Below are 24685 nucleotides of genomic sequence, written 5' to 3'. Positions count from 1 at the left end.
TCATCTCAACGCTGTCAATATGATAAAGATAATATCAATATAATAAGGGTATAAATCAAGCCCATTTCTAAATAACAAGTAGGAATTTTTTGGGTAGTTAATAGGAAGGCTAAATTTTTCCTTAGACTGATGCTGCTGGCTTTAAAGGTGTCACAGCATGTAAGAATAAAGTGCTCATTTTCATTTCAAAAACTCATTAAAAACCCATGAGCCTCTCGGGAGTCTGAAGCCCACTGACTTTCTCAGGTCAGCCCACTGCCACGGACTTTCTCTTGGCCATCTCTCGGTACTTCCCACTTCAAAGACGACTTGCTTCTTCACTGTGTGCTCCGTGTTTTAGCTAAAGCCTCGGGGGTCTGTGATTCCGGTGATATCACTTCTATATCCCTAAACAGCTCATTTAAATGCTTCTTCTTATTATTCTTTTTTTTACCTCTTCATTATTCTAAACAAATGGTACCTGAAAGGTGGCGAGGGTTATTTTATGCAATTCAGGTAGATATTAGAATGTTTTGAGTGTATGTGAATGAGGACATTCTCACATTGGGAGGAAAGTTAATCTTTTCAGAGAGCAAATTATTCAGGAAGGTTCCTAAATTTCTATTTGGGTGAACTGCTGCTACAGCTTAGCTTCCCTGCCACTGCCATCATCCTTTCCATATTTGTTTAGTTTCTTCAGATTTTGTTTTAAGAACTACCAGTCACCAAGTCTATGTACATGAGCTAACATGTGAGACAATGGGTTCTACCCACTTGAAAAAGCTTTCTTTTCATGGTCCCTAATTCCACCATCTTTGAGAGTCTATGCTTTCTCCCTTCAAAGTTCTCCCTGCATTTAAATCTAAATGTTTTTTTCTCTTCTTCAAACTTTCCTAAGCTCATTATTTTTCTAAGTGCTTTTTATTTATATTTCTTACCCATCTGTGTGTGTCTCTGTCATTACACTCATCCTATGGTATGGCCTCAAGTTGCTTTCAGATTAGAGCGGACGTCAATTAAATATACACTGGAAACAACTGGAGGCCAAGCACCATGTCTAATTCGCAGAACCTAGCTTTGCCTCTGTCATCTCTGAGAAACAGGACAAATGTTTACTGAACTAAAACAAATCAAACTATGGTAACAACTGTTGCCTCAACATTTCGTTTGGCAATCAATCATGCATTTTTTTTAGGATAACACTTTCTTGAACTGTTATTTAAATTCACTCAAAAACACTCATTTAACAATTAACAAAACTTGACTGTGAATCATGTAATTCATAAGAATAAACGAAACACAAAGAATAAGACAACTCCTACCATGGAGGGGCTCATAGCCTAATGCAGGAGACACACACGAATAAGAAAGTACTATACGATGTAATAAACCCACATAGCTATAGTAGCAGGCCACCGCTTTGGGGAAATTGCAGAAAACTTATTCAACCTGAGTTCAAATTTTGATATTGTCTCTTCAAGCAGAATCTAAGATATTTGAGGCACCTTGGAATATTCTTTTATTGGTCACACCACAGTGAAAGTGAAAGTTGCTCAGTCATGTCTGACTCTTTGTGACCCCATGGACTATACAGTTCATGGAATTCTTCATGCCAGAATACTGGAGTGGGTAGCCACTCCCTTCTCCAGGGAATCTTCCCAACCCAGGGATCAAATCCAGGTCTCCCATGTTGCAGGAGGATTCTTTACCAGCTGATCCACAGGGAAGCCTAAGAATACTGGAGTGGGTAGCCTATCCCTTCTCCAGCAGATCTTCTCAATCCAGGAATAGAATCGGGGTCTCCTGCATTGCAGGCAGATTCTTTACCAAATGAGCTATCAGGGAAGCTATCTATGAAATAGTAGGCCCTTAGTAAGCTGATACTGATTTACTCGATTCCAAGCTATAACTATATATGTCTGGAATCTGATTGTGATTGCACTGATACTTAGTATAGAATCAACAATAAGTTTATTCTAACTCCCTTAAAAAATGATCAAGCTAGTATTGACACTCGAGAGAGAGACTTACTCAAAATAATTTGGATATCTCCATTAAATGCAATGAGATATGTGTCTATTCCTGATAGCATCTTGCATCTGACATAAAGGAACCATCAGATCAGACTATAGATACTGATAGAATTCCACATTCCCTCTCTGATCAGACACTATGAAATGCTTCCCAGGATGGTATTTGATAGTTGCCATTTTTAATGATTAATATACTATTATGAGTATTCATAATATTCTTAACTTTTAAAAGTGAAGTCCATGCACTTTTCATTTTCAGATCTACTTCATCCAATACCATATATAATATTTGAATTTGTTTATTGAACTGACTTTTTACCTATTGTCCTATTTGATGATTTCTGACTCTGAACAGAGTTTTTAGTTCAGTAGCATTCTGGAACATAAGTGCTGAGTTTCTTTCTTTTATTAGCTTCAGGGAATATGGTGTGAAAAGGGCAGGACAGAGAATATATTTTATTATCTTAAAAATTATTTTGAACACATGTAGGTTTCTTAAGTTTTACAGAATTTATTATCTAAATTACCAGGAACATCCAAGCTTATTGACTGTTTCAGTTATATATGGGGTGCTATGCCAAATATTTTCACATACTTTATCTTGTTTAATTGTCACAAAAACCTGATATAGGTCTGAAGAACCTGAGATCACAGAAACAGTTATTTTTCAAAGATCACATAATGAAAAATAAAGTCCTCATATTTGAAGCAAGAAATGCTTGCCTCAAAAGAATCACTTTTTTCCCTATGCCACAGTACCTCATTCAACCTAGTTTATTATACTCCATTTAATAAGCATCTACTGAAAATGTAATGCATGCCATGCCCTATGCCATAAAACAGGATTGAGAAATAAAAAAGATATGGCTTTCATTTGCTAGGGGTTAAAGTCTACTGATCATGTGGGAAAATGATTTCCCCTCAATATTCAAAGAGAATTCCAAACCAGCATGTAAGGCATTCCAGGCCCCTTGCTGGGAGAAGACATCTGAAGAGGCACAGATGCCTTGAGACGCACACATGAGATGCTGTAACTGGGTCTCTGTAAGCAATTCAACATGGCGGGAGCTGGACCGTAGGAAGGAGAGGGAGGAGAGGCTGTCTCCTTGTAGCATCGAGTGTTGATAAATCCAACCAATCTGTCCATTCACAATTATCTTAAATTCTCTAGAGAAAAAGGATGCAGCTGCCTGTTTGACTGAATTAATCAGTTTATCAACTAAATTGATGATTAAATTCAGTGGGAAAATGCCTGATCATAATTTTTTATAGACATAATTCTGGATTTCATTGCGGCTGTAGTCAGAAAGTTACTGCACTAATGAAGAGATGGACTCAAACGTAGATCCCTTTCCAAGGCAGCTCCTGAAGTTGAGAGGTTTTGCTCGTTCAGTAGAGTCTACAATTCATTCGCATGACTGAGTTGGCAGATAGAGGCTTAAGACTGAGTGCAGCTTACACTTTGTGAAGGCTCCATGACTTTGCTTGTTGAGAGGGGACTTACAGTAATGTCATAATTCTATATGCTGTAATGTACCTTGGCTGAGCATGAATATGGAAAAGCAAAGGAAAATATGGTTGTCACTTTTACCTCCAGATTGAGGAGGTAATAAAGACTGAATTTTTTAATAATGGCTCGGAATGTGTCAAACTTCTGAAAGATGTACTACTTTGGAATATGTCAGACAACATTACCATTTGGGCTTCCCAGGTGGCTCAGTGGGTAAAGAATCCACCTGCAGTGTAGGAGATACAGGAGATGTGGGTTCGATTCCTGGGTCCAGGCATGGCCACCCACTCCAATATCCTTGCCTGGAGAATCACATGGACAGAGGAACCTGGCGGGCTATAGTCCACAGGGTCACAAAGAGTCAGACATGACTGAAGCGACTGAACATGCACTGAACATTACCATTTAATGTAACTTACTTGAATTTAGATTAAATTATTGCTTACTGATAGAATTCAGTTGAGAGTCTGTGACCCAGGTGAAATGCCACCTCCATTTTATGCAGCCTTTTCTAATTGCCACTGCCAGAATAATCTCCCACTCCTCAGAGAAAATGTTTTCTACCTTAAAGTACAGCTATATATATGTACATGAGCTAATACTCTAGCCAGACTGTTTAGTCCTTGAAGGCAGTGGCGTCTACATCTGACTTATTAAGTAAAATCCCCTTGGTTCTTACAAGCCTTATAATTCGGGCATTTTATTAAACAGTTATTGAATGAAATTTAACAAGGCATGCAAGAGTTTTTGGAGTAACTTGTTTTTATGATAATCAATATTCTAAAATAAACGTTTCCTTATGGAAATAGAGGTCCATATCTTGGACTCTGGGATACAAATGCCTGCGAAATCAAGCTTGTATACACAAACCAGCCTTTATAGTACATGCAGGCGCCTTGGTGGTAAAGTGTTTTAGCTTTCTACATAATTTTGCATTTCACTAAGTGTAGCTTTGGGAAAAGAATGCTTTCAGTTACTCCTCTTCCATGATAGTTTCTGAGAGATGAATGAACACTCTGAATGTAAAATTTCTGCAGCGGTTGCTGCTACTTTTTAGCCGCTAGGTTGTGTTTGATTCTTTTGCTATCCCATGGACTGCAGCCCGCTAGGCTCCTCTGACCCTGGGATTTTCCAGGCAACAATACTGGAGTGGGTTGCCATTTCCTTCTCCAGGGGATCTTCCTCACCCAGGGATCGAACTCACATCTCCTGCACTGGCAGGAAATTTCTTTACCACCTAGCCACCTGACTTGTTAGCAAATGTTTACTAGACTGTGAAATATACTGTAAGAGCTAGGTAAGCTACTAGGGAAGCTTACGATGTCTATGGGAACACTAATGCTCAATAATCAGGAGGGAGAGTACTTCAGGATTCTCCCAGTTCAATTCAATTGAAATATTTGCAAACTTGGAATGCATTAGTCTGTACCAAGGGTTAGTTTTGCATCAAGATCTTTGAACCAAACATCTTATGAAATTTTGGTAAATCAGGTTTATTGCCTCTGTATCTGGGAGGTCTATTGCCTCTAAGTGTCCATGAAGAAATAGCCAAGAGAAATTAATAGCAAATATAAATCCTTTCCTCTTCTCATTTACACAATCAATTTCTTTGGAAAACCATAGAAGCCCTGACGATTTTTTAATTTTCAGAAAGCAAATGCCAAATGATCAAACAAAAGTCATATTAGCTGTGATCAGTCAAAATGTCACTTTTTCTCTAAATAATGTATAAGTAATCTAAATAATGCTAAAAAAATTACTATTTCAGAAGACAGTGGTTTTTCTTACAAACAAGATACTAGATTTTAGAAAATGGTCAAGTTAATTTTTATATGCCTTAGAAGACTTGGGGGGGAAAAACAATAGAGACTGTTGTATAAGTTGTCTACAATTTGACCTGGGAACGTTATTAACTCCTCTGTTTTCTCATGTGCAAAATGGGAATAATAAGAATCTCTATCTCACAGGGTAACTATGGAAATTAAATGAGTTAAAATAAAATACAGTTTGTACTCAGTATCCACAAGTTTTGCACCTGTGGTTATTATATAAAAATATTAATATAAAGGTAATTTTTAGAAAAAATAAACCTTCCTAAAAATCAAACAGTATATTGGAGTGAGAGTTAAGAGTGAGAGAAAAAAGGAAATGGGAAAGTATGGTGAGGAAGATATGTCTGCTTATCTTAAAAATAGAAAAACAAAGCCAAAGAAAAGATAAACCATTAAAAAAAAAAAAAACAAAACCAAAGCAAAAGCTACCTGTATGAGGAGGTAGGAATAAGTGGTGAGAACTGAATAGAAGTCAGACTTCTTTGAAAGAAATTTCCTGATGAGATTTGATTGTAACAATTTTTTTGTTACAAAATTGTAACAATTGTTACAAAAATGGTAACAATTTTTCTATTATTATAAAACAAATAAAATTTTAAAAAACAGTCTCTAACCCTAACTATGGATTAGTATAGTATATCTAGTACATCTATTAGTATTATTACTAGTATATCTATTAGTATATTTATCCTTAGAAACTATTTCGAGTGACTTTAAAACACATGAATTTGTGCATTTCTAATGAAATATAATACTAGGTACAAAAAGAATACAAAAAAGAAAAAACCTATTTTCAGTAATAATTTTATTAGTGGTCATCATAGTATGGTGATTCTGAGACTATTATGTATGTATGGTATGATCAATAAAATGAACAATTATTATGGTGTCACTAGAGGTAATATTTTTAATGTTGAAAAAGGACATTAAAATCAATGACAGAAAATTTTACAATGAAGTCTTGCATTTGAACTGGGACTAACTAGTACAAGCCAACATGTTAAAAAATTTTAGGTCATTTCACTATAAATGTCTAGAAATAATGACACCCCTCATATGCAGACTGTGGTTTCTAAAACTATTTCCCAGTAAATGAATCAGTAATTCTTAAAGAAATGGTTGATTCTTTGTCTAGGCCGGAAAAGGTCCAGGAAAGCCTAGGAAATATAAACATACCAGACAGCAAAGAAGAAAGCAAAATCTCCTAGCAAGGAAAGACTCAGGAACCTATTTAAATAACATCCCACTGCAACCCACTCCACTGTTCTTGCCTGGAGAATCCCAGGGACGGGGGAGCCTGGTGGGCTGCCGTCTATGGGGCCGCACAGAGTCAGACACGACTGAAGCGACTTAGCAGCAGCAGCCCAAAGATGGGCCAATTTAATATCAATTAGGATGATAACAAATGGAGTCAAATGTATTTAAACATATGAAATGTGTTTAAATCAATGAGTTAAATGGAATAAAATTTCATTGGTCACTTCCGGAAAGCGTAAGGAATCAATTAATTTTGAAAACTGATAGCTAAAGGGAAAGGAGCAAGTATTCATCTTGCTTTTCCTATGTGATCTGTACCTCAGAGTAATCAAGTATTGGAAGGGGCTAAGTTTGAAACAGAAGTAATCCAATTAATGAACCAAAGTGTGAGGACAGAATTAACACATTACCATCCCAGGACGCTTAGTGAATGAATTTGGACAATGGTTTTTATGACTAATAAATCACAGAGAGAGATGCATAGACAGGGAAGTCTAGGCCACCATCCTTCGAACAGTTGTGCTGAAACAAAACAAAACAACAAAACTGAACCTGAATCAAATCGATTCTCTAGCTCGAAATACCCACAGCAGAAAACTCAAAGGACAGAGGAATAGGTTAAATCACACCATGTGGATAAAATCAGCAACATTCCTCAGATGTGGGAAACTTTATAGGACACATAAGTTGACTTCTTCAAACAAAAAATTTCAAGGAAAAAACAAAAGGGGAGGAGGGCTTATAAATCAATGGGAAGTTTTATATATTTTAACAGATAGATCTCATCTGGATCCCAATTCAAACAATGTGTAAGACAAGAGATTATAAAATAATTGGAGACATCTGTGTATCAGCTACAATTAAACACACATAAACATGTATTCCTATATATTAAAGAATTATTGTTTTTTTAATAGATGTGATAATGGTACAATGGGACTTCTTTGAGACTGTTATGTTTTAGAGAAATATACTGACATATTTCAGTTAAAATAAGATAAAGATGAAACAAGGCTGGCCACATGTAATTACCTAAGCCAGTTGATACATGTAATTACCTAAGCCAGTTTAGATTTTTCTCTGTATTTCTGCTTATGATGACATTTTCCATAATAAAATATTGTCAAAAATTGCTTTTGCCATCTTGATATTCCAAATGCAAAGGCATCTTTTAAACTCTTAAGACTGCAAGTATGAAGTGATCATAGGTTTTTCACATATTAGTGAGACTCTCCATGATTTTTAAGTGATCAGATCTGAAATTAAATAAAGTTATCCATGAAGTCCATGTTATCTAGTCTGTACACACCCCAGACTATAACTTGATATAAAAGGATTATAGAAATCCCTCTCTGAGGCTTATTGTCCTTAGAAAGGATAATGCATAGTTTTTATTCCATCTTTCTAATTAGTAATTTAAGCATATGTTCAGCATTTAACTCTAAATGTTTGCCTTTTCCCCAAGCTCGAAGACAGCTGTCCAAGATTTGAATGCCAGAAAACATTTAAATATCAACATCTGTTGAATTATGTTAATTTAGTGTAATATAATTGGGCATGAGTTGGAACTGATCAGAAGTATATGAAATAAACAAAAGGTAAATTCCCAAAAAATATCTCAGTATACAAACAAATCACTCTGGAGTGATGGAAAAATATTTCTAAAGAGTAAGCGCAAGGATAACACCACTGATTATAAAGAAATTGAGTCTTTTAAAAACATAGTTCTAACTCTATGGGACATTATTTTATGATACTTGAATTTATTTTTAAAATGGCTTAGAAGTGAAAGGTTGTTACTATCAGCTAAAAAGTGATAGTTAATAGTTTAAAATAAGAAACCTGTTCATAAATTATTAGGTGAAACATTAAAACATTCTAATTACTTACATTTGCATTAAATTTTTTAGATTGCAGATGATTCCTGTTATATTATGAAGAGTTACATACTTCAGAAATAAGAGTGGATATAATTTCTGTTCTATAGACATAAAGTAGTATTTTACATTGAAAGTGTTTTCTATGTGGTAGATGGATTTACTAGGTTTATTCTGGAGATTGGAAGGTACAAATTATCAAGCAGATGCTTTGCTTACTGTACTGCTGGTTTAAAACATTAATTTGTATATCAATTCTTTTATGAATCAGTTAGGGATGCCTGTTGTCCTGGGAAGTATTCCGGCACATATACGCACTGTATGAACTGATCCTTGAATGTCCCTGTAATGAAATTCTAATGCAGGCCGCAGGAGAGCGACAAGCTGTGGCGATGTGGTCCTGCAGGTGTTCAAGCACCGCTTCCTGGGGGAACCATCTCTGGGAGTTAAAGGTTAGCTCGGTGTCCATGCCCATTTCATCACAGGACCAATTTGGAGAGTGCCAACTGCGAGACAGACCAGTCTTTAAGGAAGTGGACTTCAGACGACAAATTTAACTTCAGCTACAGGTCACTGCAACAGCTTTCATATGCTAACTATTCTTCATTATTAGTGGCCGTGGCCAAATTCAACTGCTGTTCCAAAGGTGAGAGGCTGTGCATGCTTTTAGTCATTTGAAAATATCTAGCTCATCTATCAGATTCCAAGAAAACAGGGAAGTAAAAATGAATGTTTCCCCAGAGTACTTGATTGCTTTTTTATTTACCATGCCCTGAACGTATTACATATTCCAAATGGCAAACCCCTTTTTCTTTTCTGTGTGGGTTATTCACATTAAATTGAAAAGCAATCACTCAAAATTCTAATTGCTGATAATTTTCTTTAGGTGTAATCACAATTTAAAACAACTCTCTATAATCATTAGTTTAAAATTTTGGCAAGGTAGCTTAGAATTTTAGGATGCCAAAAGGACACGAGGCAGAACTGACTTTCTGAGAATATTGCCTTTTTGAAATAAATAATTTGGTCATATAAAGAAAAATAGATTAATTAAATTCCTTAGAAAGCATTTATGCTGCATATATGAGATGTTTCCAATTATTCTACTTTAAATACTTCCTCTACCTAGAAGCTATTGAATTAAAAAAAAATTAGAACACATTTGCTATTAAATGTTTTTCAATTAAATAAATATGGAATGCATAGATTCTAACTAAAGTGACTATGTGAATACTTCCTAATAGTTCATTCACACATACTGATGAATGAATTAAAATAATCTGAAAGATAGTTTTCTATCTGGAGGACTGAGTAAACTGTTTTAGAACAATAAAATCTAATGCCAATTTTAGGTCTGGAAGGAAAAAATAATAAATGATTATAATTTTTTAAAATTACCATTTAAAAGCAGTTTCAAGCCATTATTTTGGAATGTAAATATTAAGTACACAAAATGTTGACTGATATAACTTGCTTTAAAATATGGTGTTGAATCATTAGTTTTATATGACAAAAGAGAATTTGTTTTGAATTAAATCTCTCCTACCATAGGACAGGTGATTCTCATTTTAAATAATTAAAATAAAGCGTCACTTAGTTTGCTGATACATTTGATTTTGCTGATACATTTCTGTGAAAAGCAACACTAACCAAATATAGCCCATGTCAGTAACCAGCACTCTAATGAACAGTTATCCCAATTTATTAACAGCTGCTCAAGAATGTAGTGATTAATAGTTTCATTTATTTTTGGCAAACCTGCAAAATGACAAATAGTTTTGTATCTGTGCAAATTAGGTCTCCTTCCCAATAACAGATGACACTATGGGGAAGGCTGAGCAAACTGAATCCTTGAACATCTTTGGATCTTTAGAAGATCAAATAAAAAACAGCTGTAATTCTATTTGTTGCATTTGCAACAAAACACAGTGACTTGTATCATGACGTGAAAACAAATATGCTCTGTATTAATGTAAACAAGAATATTTTTTTCTAATTTGATGGAAGAAGGTTGACATGAATGTGTGTGTGTGGCCGTGATGGGATTTTCGATCCTCTGATTGAATCTATTGACGTTTTTCATTTTAGAAGACTCTTTTTACTACTAATTGGGTAAGAAAGTGACAGCAAAGAAAAAAAGTTCATTTTCCCCTCCTCATTACTAATTAATAACACAAAAAATTAGAGTACACAGCATCCAGAGAATTTCATGTCCTTGACCACTAGTTCGGTACAGTTCAGTCGCTCAGTTGTGTCCTACTCTGCGATCCTGTGGACTGCAGCACGCCAGGCTTCCCTGCCCATCACCAACCCCCAAGCTTTCTCAAACTCATGTCAATAGAATCAGTGATACCATCCAACCATCTCCTGTTGTCCCCTTCTCCTCCTGCCTTCAATCTCTCCCAGCATCAGGGTCTTTTCCAATGAGTCAGTTCTTCACATCAGGTGGCCAAAGTATCAGAGATTCCGGTTCAGCATCAGTCCTTCCAATGAATATTCAGGACTGATTTCCTTTAGGATTGAATGGTTTGATCTCCTTGCTGTCCAAGGGACTCTCAAGAGTCTTCTCCAACACCATAGTTTTAAAGCATCAATTCTTCGGCACTCAGCTTTCTTTACGGTACAACTCACATCCATACATGACTGCTGGAAAAACCATAGCTTTGACTAGATAGACCTTTGTTGGCAAAGTACTGTCTCTGCTTTTTAATATGCTGTCTAGGTTTGTCATAGCTTTTCTTCTAAGGAGCAAGTGTCTTTTAATTTCATGGCTGCAGTCACCATCTGCAGTGATTTGGGAGCCCCCCAAAATAAAATCTCTCACTGTTTCCACTGTTTCTCCATTTATTTGCCATGAAGTGGTGGGACTGGATGCCATGATCTCAGTTTTCTGAATGTTGAGTTTTAAGCCACCTTTTTCACTCTCCTCTTTCACTTTCATGAAGAGGCTCTTTAGTTCTTCACTTTTTGCCATAAGGGTGGTATCTCTGCATATCTGAGGTTATTGATATTTCTCCCGGCAATTTTGATTCCAGCCTGTGCTTCATACAGCCTGGCATTTTGCATGATGTACTCTGCATATAAGTTAAATAAGCAAGGTGACAATATACAGTCTTGACGTATTCCTTTCCCAATTTGGAACCAGTCTGTTGTTCCATATCCAGTTCTAACTGTTGCTTCTTGACCTGCACACAGATTTCTCAGGTGGCAGGTCAGGTGGTCTGGTATTCCCATCTCTTTAAGATTTTTCCACAGTTTGCTGGGATCTACACAGTCAAAGGCTTTGGCATAGTCAATAAAGCAGAAGTAGGTGTTTTTCTGGAACTCTTTTGCTTTTTCTAGGATCCAACAGAGGTAGGCAATTTGGTCTCTCATTCCTCTACCTTTTCTAAATACAGCTTGAACACCTGGAAGTTTACAGTTCACATACTATTGAAGCCTGGCTTGGAGAATTTTGAGCATTACTTTGCTAGCATGTGAGATGAGTGCAATTGTGCAGTAGTTTGAACATTCTTTGGCACTGCCTTTCTTTGGGATTGGAATGACTTTTCCAGTCCTGTGGCCACTGCTGAGTTTTCCAAATTTGCTGGCATATTGAGTGCAGCACTTTCACAGCATCATCTTTCAGTATTTGAAATAGGTCAACTGGAATTCCATCACTTCCACTAGCTTTATTCATAGTGGTGGTTCCTAAGGCCCACTTGACTTCACATTCCAGGATGTCTGGCTCTAAGTGAGTGATCACACCATTGTGGTTATCTGGGTCATTAAGATCTTTTTTGTATAGTTCTGTTTATTCTTGCCACCTCTTCTTGATATCTTCAGCTTCTCTTAGGTCGATACCATTTTTGTCCTTTATTGTGCCCATCTCTGCATGAAATATTCCCTTGGTATCTCTAATTTTCTTGAAGAGATCCCTAGTTTTTCCCATTCTATTGTTTTCCTCTGTTTCTTTGCACTGATTTAACACTAAGGAGATGACAAATATAATACTCCTAAGAACTAAGTAAAAGTGAATTAACAAATAGAAGTTTCTAAAAGATATTTAAAAATATAAGTCAAATTTAATAATATCAGCAATAAAAATGTTTTTACTTGTTTTCAAATTATGTATCAGACCACAAGAAAAGTTAGCTTTTGTGCATCACAAGAATAAATGTAAATGGCAAAAATCATGAAAGTAAGGGAGCAGGACAAATTTTTGAAAAACATTACCAGATCTAAAATCTTGACTTGACCTACTATCAGTCTTTTTGAATGAATTCTTAGAATGATGGGCTTCCCTGGTGGCTCAGCTGGTAAAGAATCCGCCTGCAATGTGGGAGACCTGGGTTCAATTCCTAGGTTAGGAAGATCCCTTGGAGAAGGGAAAGGCTACCCACTCCAGTATTCTGGCCAGGAGAATTGCATGGACTGTATAGTCCATGTGATCACAAAGAATCAGACATGACTGAGCAACTTTCACTTTCTTAGAAAGATAAAGACTAATCACTAACATAAAAATGGGTTAATGGGTTTAAAAAAGCAATATCTTTTCACGAAGGGCACTTTAGTTAGTGTCAGGCATTGCTCCATGTATCTTTTACTGACTTTCAATTGGGAAGTCTATACTGAACTTTCTCATACTAATCGAAGATTATGAGAATGAGAAACAGTGTGGAATTATTTAATTGTAAATTCAAATGAGGTAAAAGGAGAGAAAAAGATCTAATTTGAGAACCATAAAATTTGAATACTGAAATTTTAAAAAGGGTTTGAATATCAAGTCTGGAATTGAAGAGAAAGATACAGGTGAAAGAATAACTTTAGATGGTACTAGCAGTTTTATCAAACACTTAGGTGTGTGCGTGCTCAGTCACTAAGTTGTGTCCAACTCTTTGTGACCCCAAGAACTTTAGCCTGCCAGGCTCCTCTGTCCATGGGCTGTCCCAGGCAAGAAAACTGGAGTGGGTTGCCATTTTCTTCTCCAGAGGATCTTCCTGACCCAGGAATCTGTGTCTCCTGAATTGGCAGGCACAGTCTATCAATGAGCTACCTATGAAGCCCATAAAACACTTAGGTGCATTGTTTCAATGTTCAGCTGAGTGTGTATGTGTGTGTGTGTTCCACTTTGGCTAATAAGCAGCTGCATGCAATGATCACTCAAAAACCATGCCTGTTATTTATTAAATATTGACAGTGACAGTTAATACATGATGGTTTTTAAAAGTAACAGTTGTATATGCTTTCATGCATTTATATCCTGAAAGAGCTCTTTGTTTCCCCAAGTTTTATGTTTTCAAAGGCTTAAAGATATGAAAAGAAAACAGAATGGTGTGAACAAACTCTAGACATGTATTCAATACTGTTGCTGTTTGGTCACCAAGTCATGTCTGACTCTTGCAACCCCATGGATTGTAGCCCGCCAGACTCCTCTGTCCTAGGCAAGAACACTGGAGTGCATTGCTACTGCTTTCTCCAGGGCATCTTCCTGACCCAGGGATTGAACCCGCGTCTCCTGCATTGGCAGGTGGATTCTCTGCCACTGAGCTGCCAGGGAAGCCCCTCATTCAGTAGGAGAGACAATACACAGTAAGACTAAGATGAAATGTCATAGTAGGAAATGAACAGAGAACAGTGAAGAAATGGAAGAAGGACTGGAAAATAAAACCCCGTACACTAATCAAACAGAAATACTCGATGGGAATAATCAAAGAAATATAAACAAAACAGGAATGTAAGACAGGGAAGATGTAACTTTAAGCACTGCAATGCAAAATATCGGGAGAACACATTTACTGAATACATGAGGATAATGTCATGATAAAAAAGTTCACACTGCTCAATATCTGACACATCTACATTATAATAAGGGCTCCCCACAGAGAATAAAAGTAAAGCAAGAAACAAAAAGATGTCTAAGATCAGTATCACTAGAATCAATTAGATCAAATTATACCTCTGTCAGTAATCAAGTTTGTTTAAATTATGTAGCTCCTCTGTGGCTCAGACGGTAAGGAATCTGCCTGCAGCATGGGAGACCTGGGTTCGATCCCTGGGGCAGGAAGATCCCCTGGAAAAGGGAATGGCTACCCACTCCAGTTTTCTTGTCTGGAGAATCCCATGGACAGAGGGGCCTGGCATGCTACAGTCCAGGGAGTCACAAAGAGTTTTAAATTATATAAACCTATCTTTTTCTCTTTTTACTTTTATTTTAACCTTTCCTTTTTTGTTTGGAACCTTTGTGAGTCAGTCAAAACTTTGAAGATAGGACCCATGAAGTATATCATAAAAGAGTGGCAATGTTAATTATGTTTATAATAAGTATATAAACAAATAAAACACATTAACATTTCATGAGTAACTCTGGATATGATGGAATGGCATGTGATGACAGGTACTGTTTTTTTTTTGACAGGTACTGTTGATGGTGAACGAAGCTGGTGAGTGGACGTTTGCAAATGAGAAACAAGTAGGAAATTCAAAGGAGCATTGCCCTCTGGGGAGGCAGAGGTATAGGAAACCTTGGAAAACAAAGTCCACCACTGATGAGAACTTCCTGAGATAATGGATTGAAACTCTGAAAGTGGATTAGATGTTTAAAGGAGACTTTCAGGTTTTCCCTCCTTGGTACTGTCAGACATACAACAGTCTAAGGAGTTAGAAAAGAGACAATTCCCCAGCATCCATAATTGATTTTAAGAGCCTAGCTGAACATTAAAGTGGATCTGGCAACAAAAGGAGATATGCCATAAACTGCAAACCCAGAAAACTGCCAAACTGCATTATAGTTAGTGGCATTGGTAAATATGTTAGTAAAACCCTTCTATGGAGCTCTTGACCATTCCCCTGGGAGCTGAGGGTGAGCTGTCTTACATTTCAGAGGTTAAAGCCACAACCACACAGCCCTTGGTACACTCAGAGCTTCAGTGAGGAATGCCCACCTCAAGCGCGTACTGCAGTCCTGCATGTCAAAATCTCAGCTTTGAGTCATTAACAGCAGACCACTTGTGAATTTATCTTTTCTTATGTGCCTGGTACGTTTTGGGAGTAAATGGTCCTAAAATTTATTGATTCAATGCATTACAGTTCTCTTCTCTAACCTTTATATGTTTCCATAAGTTGGAAAAGAGAAGTGCAGTCACTCAACCAAAAGGGGTAAGAAAAGTCAAGACAATAATAAAAAATACCAAGGAAAAAATGGCATCAAGGGAGGAACAGAAAATTCACACAGATAAAGAAGACATTCATCTTGCAATTAATAAATGTGTAACAAAATTTAAACTTGAGTCTTTCCTTATATTTATTTCACTTTTACAGGTTGCCTCATACCTAATATCGCTGATAACCTCAGAAAGACAGGTTCCACCAGACAAGAGTGAGAGGACATGGAGAAGGCATGTTCAAGGAAGCAAGGTGAGCTCTTGGAAAAGCAATGTATTAGAGAATTTTTTTAAATCCATAAAAGATTTGAGACATACCAATAATAAAACTGCCCAGGAATCTTTGAAGGCAACAGTACAGAAAAGCTTAAAAAAAATGGAGGGTCATTTAAGGGTGCTCCAACAGCCAAATAAAAGGAGAAGAGAGAAAATGGCAACCACTGGAAATTGAAGGCATGGGAGCAATGTCTTCACAACTCAGAGGCAAAACGGCTTCCAAAGCAGAATTCAATTCCTGGTGAAATCAATTAATGCGAGACTAGAATAAAGACATTTTCAGAGACGCAGAGTCTCACAAATGTAACCACACCTTTTCTCTTTCTCAAAAAGCTCAGGAAAAAAAATGGCATGGGATCCAGGGAAAAGGAAATTCCACATAGGAGCGAGATGAGGAAATCCCTAGGGTGATAAGTCAAGAAGGATGCTAGGACATCAGATGTACAGCTGGTCTAGACAGCGAATAGTTCATAGTGAATCTGAAAAATGGATGGCTCCAAAAAAAACGGTGCCATCAAGAAAGAGAATTCAGGGGAGTTACACTTCTGCGTAGAGGTGGTTGATAAACTGTGGTTGGCACAAACTTAGAAAACAAAGCAAATGAAAAACAAGATAATCATGTAATGACAGAAAAGTTTTACATCTATAAATAGTATCTACATATATAATCACATCAATGCAAACAATGAATATTAACTTGGTCTAAATATTATGATATAACCATGAGGGAAAAAGAAGGAAAGAAATGCAAATATGGTGTGTGTGTGTGTGTGTGTGTGTGTGTGTGTGTGTGTGTGTGTGTAGGGCAGAGCAGGAAGTCAACAGGTAATACTAAGCTAAAACCTGCAAAAAATAGTAATATAGGTATGTAATTAATTTAGGTCAATACTGGAAGAAAGAGCTAACAGTTAAAAGTAGGTTCTTTTGGGCTGATTCATGTCAATGTATGACAAAAACCACTAAAAAAAAAGGAGAAAAAATAAATAAATAAAATGTTGAAAAAAAAAAAGTAGGTTCTTTTGGAGTAAGAAGTTAGAGAATGGGGTAAAACAGAGTTGGGGCCTACTGTACTCTGTTATATCTTATAGAATGACTTAATGTTCTAAATTCAGTTCAGTTCAGTTCAGTTGCTCAGTCATGTCTGACTCTTCGTGACCCCAAGAATCGCAGCATGCCAGGCCTCCGTGTCCATCACCAGCTCCCAGAGTTTACTCAAACTTGTGCCCACCGAGTCGGTGATGCCATCCAGCCCTCTCATCCTCTGTCGTCCCCTTCTCCTCCTGCCCCCAATCCCTCCCAGCATCAGGGTCTTTTCCAATGAGTCAACTCTTCACATGAGGTGGCCAAAGTATAGATTTAAGGGGCTAGATCTGATAGACAGAGAGCCTGATGAACTATGGACAGTGGTTCGTGACATTGTACAGGAGACAGGGATCAAGACCATCCCCATGGAAAAGAAATGTTCTAAATTATGCATAAGAAAAACATGATAAAATAAAATTTAACAAGTGCTTAGGAAGCACACAGATGGAAATAGACTTCTAACAACAGTTAACATTAAGAACTCATATTTTAAATGTTTTATGGGCATAAATTCATAGGTTCCTTATAACAATGTTATTAGATAAACACAACTAATGAGTTTATTTCACGGATAAATAAACTGAAGGACAGAGAGGCTGAGTATTATCTCAGGGTCACCCAGCTGGTGAGTGGTGAAGCCAGGATCAGAAGTCAGAACTGCAGAGAGACAAGGCTTCGGTCTACTGCCGTAGAATCAAGTTCAAATTCATTCGGCAGGTATTTTGTGCAGCAACATTTATTGTTGACGTGACGGGCATTGCTTCTGGTACTGGGGATACACCAGTGAGTAAAGCAAAGATTTTGCCCTCATGAAGCTTAAAGGTAACAGTGACAGTGAGGGGTGGAAGAGGCGAGAAGGAAGGCACAGAAAGCAGAGCTGGTGGAGAGGGGCCTTTCTTACACTGAGCACAGACTTAGAGGAAGTGGGAGCAAGCCACACAGAAGGGTGTTAGGCGGGGGGAAGAGAAGTGCAAGGGCCCTGAGACTCAGTGGGGAACAGGAGAGAAGCCACTGTACCTGGAGCAGGTGAGTAACATAGTTCAAGTGGGAGGAGATGAGGTCAAGGAGGAAGCAAAGAGGGCAGGGTCGGATCATATTTGCCCTTATTGGCCACGGCTAAGATGGGCTTTTACTTGGAATGGAACAGAAAGCCAATTAAGATTTTACTAAGTATGCTGCTGCTGCTAAGTTGCCTCAGTCCTGTCCAACTCTGTGCGACCCCCATAGACGGCAGCCCACCAGGCTCCTCTGTTCCGGGGATTCTCCAGGCAAGAATACTGGAGTGGGTTGCCATTTCCTTCTACAATGCATGCATCCATGCTAAATTGCTTCAGTTGTGTCCGACTCTGTGCGACCCCATAGACGGCAGCCCACCAGGCTCCGCTGTCCACAGGATTCTCCAGCGAAGAATACTGGAGTGGGGTGCCATTTCCTTCTCCATTTACTAAGTATATATATCTGTTATATCTTTAGGAGGTGTAGTTCGCATAAGCAAAACACACCGATTTTTTCTTTTTGGTCGTTCTGTGAGGCCTGCAGGATCTTAGTTCCCAGCCAGGGACCGAAGCTCTGACCCCTGCAGTTGAAGCTCAGAGCACTAAACTCTGGTCCACTAGGGAAGTCCTGCACTACTTTTAAAGTCTGTAATTTCCCAAGTTTTGTCATACGTATATACATATGAAACCTTCACCATAATCAAGTTAATGCAGATACTCATCACCCCAACAGTTTCTTAACACCCCTTTGTAATCCTTTCCTCCAGGTACCTCCCTGCCCCTCATCTCACGCTGCGTAACAACGGATCCACTTTTAGTCACTATAAATTAGTTTGCTCTATGGTATGAGGTATAGACATCTTTTTCTTTCGCAAATGGATACTCAGTTTTTCCAGTGACATTTGTTGAAACTAGTCCCCCCCTCCCCATTAAAGTAACTTTGTATTTTGTCAAGAACCAACTGTATGTAACATACATGGGTATATTTCTTTGATCTATTTTTCTGTCTTTGCACCACTACCACATTTTCTTGATTCCTACGGCTTTGTACTTAAATCCTGACATCAGGTAGTGTTAAAGTTCGGCTATTTAAGTCCTCTCCTTTTTCATACAAATTTTAGCATTTGCTTGTCAATCTCTATAAAATAGCCTCATGGGATTTTTGTTTGGGCTATAGTGAATCTGTAGATAAATTTTTGGAGAACTGACAGCTTAAGAATATTGAGTCTTTTGACTCATGAACAAGGTATATCTCTCCAGTTACAGAGACCTTTTAACATTTCTCTCAGCAACATTTTCATACACCAAAAAATATGGTAAAATGCTTAGGGATAAATCCGATAAAATATGTGTAACACCTATACAATGAAAACTCTTAAAATACTGCTGAGGAAAAAACTGAAATAGACTTAAATATTTGGTTCTTAATTATGTGTTGTATTTCTTGCTTTATATTGTTATTTTCTTCCTTTATCTCCTTTAGTTAATATTGATAACTCTAATCAAAAATTTTTTGACTTGTCCTAACATTTCCGATTTCTGTTGGAGTCTGTAGTCCAATATTGTTGTTGTTGTTGTTATTACTTTCGAAAGGCTGTTTTCTCCTCAAATGTCTTATTAACTGATTCTGTGAGGCAATGCTATAGGCAAAGGCCAGTCTTCTGTGTCAGTCCAAAGCAGTTCAGGAATTGGAGGTGAATGAACCTGACTTAAGAGTACAGAGGTCCAAGCACCAGAAAACCACAATCACCACAGTCTTCTCCACAAAATAATTCCTCTGTCAGAAAAACATTCCCCTTCCTCATTCTCAGAGAAAATGAGAACTGTAATCCTCTAGCCCTGCAGTTTACAGGGGGCTGAGTGAAGACATGATAATTTGTCATCTGGTCCCATCAAGGTTTCCCAGCTCCTCACAAAAACAGCACTGTGAGCTGCCCTGACATTATCCCTGAAAACGCTTGGACCAGAGACCTGAGTCTTTCTGGAAGGGGCGGGTGGCATATATCCCTTGGCCATGGCCCATGATGTGAAAGAACTCCAAAGGTTCTGCTCACATCTCCTTCTTCCCTCACTCAGGCTGAACTGCCTCTTGCCTCAGGTCAGAGCACACACGCACATTTTGTGTATCCTCATCTCAAAAACACAAGTTCAAAATAGCATCCCCCTCCTGGCTTCCCAGGTGGCACTAGTGGCAAAGAACCTGCCTGCCAGTGCAGCAGACCTAGGGGACGTGGGTTCGATCCCTGGGTCGGGAAGATCCCCTGAGGAGGAAATGGCAACCCACTCCAATATTCTTGCCTGGAGAATTCCCAGGACAGAGGAGCCTGGGCGGGCTATAGTCCATGGGGTCCCAAAGAGACATGACTGAAGCGACTTAGCACGCATCCATGGTTACCTTAATACTGGAAATTTCTTGTAGATTTCTGCTTATTTTCTCTTTCTAAATACCTGCTGGGTTGATCTTAGAAGACAGAAGCAGGCATCTTATAGTTTAGAATCAGTAATCTTATAATTCAGAATCTTGAACTTGTAACAGGAACTGGGACCAAATTTCTAATATAAAACTTTCAAGTAGTCAAGTTTCCTCTATCTACCATCTTAATGCACCCACAAGTTAAGGTATGATATCATGATAATTATGATTTTTTTGAAATGAGTTATTTTAAAATGTATTTTTAATTTCAAACTTTAAAGAAATTATCTTTTTCTTAATGATTTTCCTTAATCATATTCAAGTTAAAGAATATGTTCTTTATGACACATATTCATTAAAATTTGTTGGTAGTAGCTCTGGCCTGGAAAGTGGTAAATTTTTGAAAATATCACATGTGTCTTTGAGAAGAATGTATGTGGGTGAAAGGGGTTATATAATAACATTAAGTTTGTTAATCATTTGTTATGCAAATTTTCTGATGGCTTAAGCTATCAGTAATATGAATGCTCTACTGAAGTGGGAGTGCCAAGATGGTGGGTTAGTGAGTTTCTCCATTCATTGATATTAATATTTGCTTTATATATTTTTGTAGCTATTTTAATATACAAAATAATAAAATCATCTTTTTGGTAAGTTGAACCTTTTATCATTAAATAATGATTTTCTTAAGCTTGTTAAGGCTTTCATTGTCAAGTCGGTTGGTTTGTTATGAGAGCTCTCTTTTACAGTATATCTGATACATGCTTTTTTAGTTTTCCAACTTTCTTTTGGCATTATTTCAGGTGTGTCTCTTATAAAGAACATATAGTTGCACTTTAAAAGAAAAACCAAATCTGCTTAGCTTTGCTTTTAACAAACAAATTTAATCCATAAATATTTACCATAGTGACTAATACATGGTTTTGATTCAGTTTTCAATTTTTGTTTTCCTCTGTGTCCCATTTTCTCTATGCTTTTTTTCCTTCTTGACTTTTTAAATGGATTTTTTTGGGGGGAGTAATATTTTATTCCATTCAACTCCACTCCTGCCAACCAGCTTGGAATTTACATACTCTATTTTTTTTAATTTAGTGGTTATTTATGATATTTTGCCATGAGTACTTAATATAATCTTAACTGACCAATGAAGTAAACATTCCCAAACAATTCAAAGACTTTAAGTTGGACTTTATCATCATCAGCATTGTCAATCTAATGTGCTGTTATTTTCCATTATCTTAGATTGTCTTTTGAAAAGCTTTATGAATTACACATTATAATTATCAATTTATATAAACAATAGTTGTTTAAATTTATGAAATCTTTAACCGTTTATTGGCTTAGTATTCATTTTTTCATCTTAGACTTTCCGGGGAGAACATTCTCTTGAAATACATCTTTTAAAAAGTCTTCTAGCAAGTGTCAGGAGGAAACTTTCTTAGTGTTTGAAAATCCTAAACTTTTTGCTTCATCTTCATATATGAAAGATTTTTTTTTTTCTAGGCACATAGTTCTAGGCTGACAATGTATTTCCACCCAGTACCCTGAAGACTTGTCCACTGTTTTTGGTATCATTGTTGATACTCAGAAATCTGATGATGTACATTCCTTTGTAGTAATTCATCTCTTATCTCTGGATTCTTTTAAGATCTCTTTGTTTTTGGAGTAGTATAGTATGTTAGTAGATGTGGATTTCTTTTTGTTTATTCTAGCTGGTATTCATTGTGACTTCTGTATAGATTTATAACTTTTAGCTGTTACGGGAATTCTCAGCCAACATCTCTTCAACATCATGTTTTTTTTCAGCCTTTCTATACTCTCCATCAAAGCCTCTGATCAAATATATCTTAGACCTTTTCTGTGTCTCTTAACCACTCTTTCATTTTTCCATCACCTTATTCAATATTTTTATGCTACATTCTAGCCTACTTCTTCAGCTGTATCTCCATTTCACAATCACACTTCTCATTTCTAATAATTATATGCTTTTGATTCAATTCTGCTTGAACAATTCTAACAGTGATCTGTTGCTTGCTTATTTTATTTCTATAAACATGTCATCCATAGTTATTTATAATCTGTCTAAAATTTCTTTAATCCATACTTTATAATTTTAGGATCTGACCTTCTTAGGGGTGACTATATTAGTTTTATGTTGACTATCACTGACCTGACAGTCAACTTATTATGTGTGACAGTTTTTGACTGTCTAAATAGGATTTATGTTAGCTTCTGCAGATACCTAGTGCATTCTCAGTCAGGGTTAGTTTGTACAACATGATACCTGGAAGTTACATAGTTTGCTTAGGAGTGTTAAAAACAGAGGCAAGCACCCTAACAGTGAGACAGAGGGAGGGCTGCCAAGGTCAGTTATCTTGTTAAAAGTTGGGTTAGTGTAAATCTTAGGGCAGTCGTTCTGATCAATATTCTGATGGCTATTTTCACCAAAGGAAAAATGAAGTCTTTAGAAACACCACATGCAAAATTTGCAAATGCGCTGTCTAAAACAATAAACTGGGGACACTTCTTTCTAACATGAAAAAAAAGTATAGCATTGACTAAGCAATGTAACTCTAAGCACTTTTAAAAAAGAGTGTATTTTCTATATACTTATTTATATATTATTAGAATAAATACACATGTTGCTCTTTCACAAAACCATTTAAGTTTGGGGGAGAAGATTAATTCTAGTTTTTAAATTAAAAATAATTATTCCTAATCCTTATCTAAAATTCATAAGTTATGGATTATGAACAGAGATTTTCTTCTAAAAATACATTCTTTATTTTTCATCACCTTTAAAAAACTACAAATAAAATGATATACTTCTATTCAGATTCTGATAAAGGAAACATAAAATAGCGCTGACACTTTAGAGCCAAAGGCACCCTAACTATAACTCATCATATTCATACTGGATTCCCCGCTGGCTCAGCAGGTAAAGAATCTGCCTGTAATGCAGGAGACCTGGGTTTGATCCCTGGGTTGGGAAGATCCCCTGGAGAAGGAAATGGCAAGCCACTCCAGTATTCTCGCCTGGAGAATCCCATGGACAGAGGAGCCTGGCGGGCTACAGTCCATGAGGCTGCAAGAGTAGGACCCTACTTAGTGACTAAACCACTGTTCATACTGGTATGGAAAAAGAAATTACACGAGTCAGTGATCAGGAGAAAAGGTGATTTTAAATCGCTTACCTGCTGGCTGTTTTCACAGAACAGTTTTTCTTGTGTCCTCTTTCAGCTCGGTTATCTCTCAGGAGCTGATGCTATCCAAAGTGTTTAAAACAAAGTTGTAGAAACAAAAATATTTTCATTATATTATTTCATAAGTAGAAAAGTATGCTTCTCATTCAAAGGGACTGTATTTATTCACTTGCATTACTTTTTTCTTTTATTTACCGGTTTTTCTTAAAATGAAGACGACTAATTTTGCTAGAGATGCCACGGACACACTTCCGAAAATGTCCCTAAGAGACGGCAATGCTTCCTTGAGAGCTGAACTGTTCTCAGAGTCACGTAATAGACAGCCTAGAGCTGGAGGTCTAGAACTCGGTTCTAATTCTGGCTCTCTGGGTGGTCCTGGTTAAAGTCATGTAGTCTCTCTTCTCCAATGCTTCTACCACTGCATTCAGCTGTGAGTTTCTTGGGGCTTTGTCACCTCCGATGACATAAAATATCTAATCTCACTTCTCTGTATTTAGGGGCCCAACATGGTAAAGAAACACTTAAAAACATTCCTTTTCAAAGAAATTACTGGCTTGGAAATACATAATTAGAAAAAATATATATCTGACTGCCTCCTCAAAATGCCTCACCACCGAACTCCCCTTCACACTTGCTTTACTCTAACTAATTAGAAAGGAAAAAAAGCAAGTAGTCAATATTTTTTGCTATGTGTACACTCAAACTGTAGCTTATCTCGGTTTATGCAGAAATGTGATTATATGCAAGACTGGGCTAATGAGAAGTTGTACAGCATATTAGAAATTAACCCTAATAAAAACAGAAATCTTAGTGCAGTAATAGTGTAGGAGAGATCTGGGTTCGAATCCCAGCTGTACCAGTAACAAGTCGCTAGGTTTTAAAAACAGGTTTACCAAATTTATAAGCTGTGCAATATCTCTAAGTCCCAGTTTCCACCTGGAAAATGGAGATAACAATACTATCCACATGTAAGGTTGCTGTGAGTATCAAATAAGATAAACCATGTAAAACACTTAGCACTAAGACCAGAACATAAAAAGTACTGAATAAATGGTTCAAATGCTACAATTATAATTAATAAACCT

The 24685-nt window shown here is 37.0% G+C and overlaps 1 protein-coding gene across 4 annotated transcripts in view; it reads right to left on the bottom strand.

The window, feature by feature from the left end:
* Window positions 1–24685, bottom strand: part of GPATCH2 (G-patch domain containing 2) — a 189890-nt gene that overhangs the window by 24892 nt on the left and 140313 nt on the right. For 2 of the 4 annotated variants that reach the window (XM_070474507.1, XM_070474506.1), the window contains exon 8: window positions 23592–23662. The exons of the other annotated variants lie outside the window; for them this stretch is intronic. In XM_070474507.1, the coding sequence (XP_070330608.1) occupies window positions 23592–23662 (71 nt within the window). The remainder of the gene's footprint in view (window positions 1–23591; window positions 23663–24685) is intronic. 4 annotated transcript variants of the gene reach the window in all.

The sequence above is a fragment of the Odocoileus virginianus genome, chromosome 11 (genome assembly GCF_023699985.2).
Source record: "Odocoileus virginianus isolate 20LAN1187 ecotype Illinois chromosome 11, Ovbor_1.2, whole genome shotgun sequence".
Classification (NCBI taxonomy): Eukaryota; Metazoa; Chordata; class Mammalia; order Artiodactyla; family Cervidae; genus Odocoileus; species Odocoileus virginianus.
Note: the sequence above shows the minus strand (reverse complement) of the source record. Positions and strands in the feature narration are given on the sequence as shown.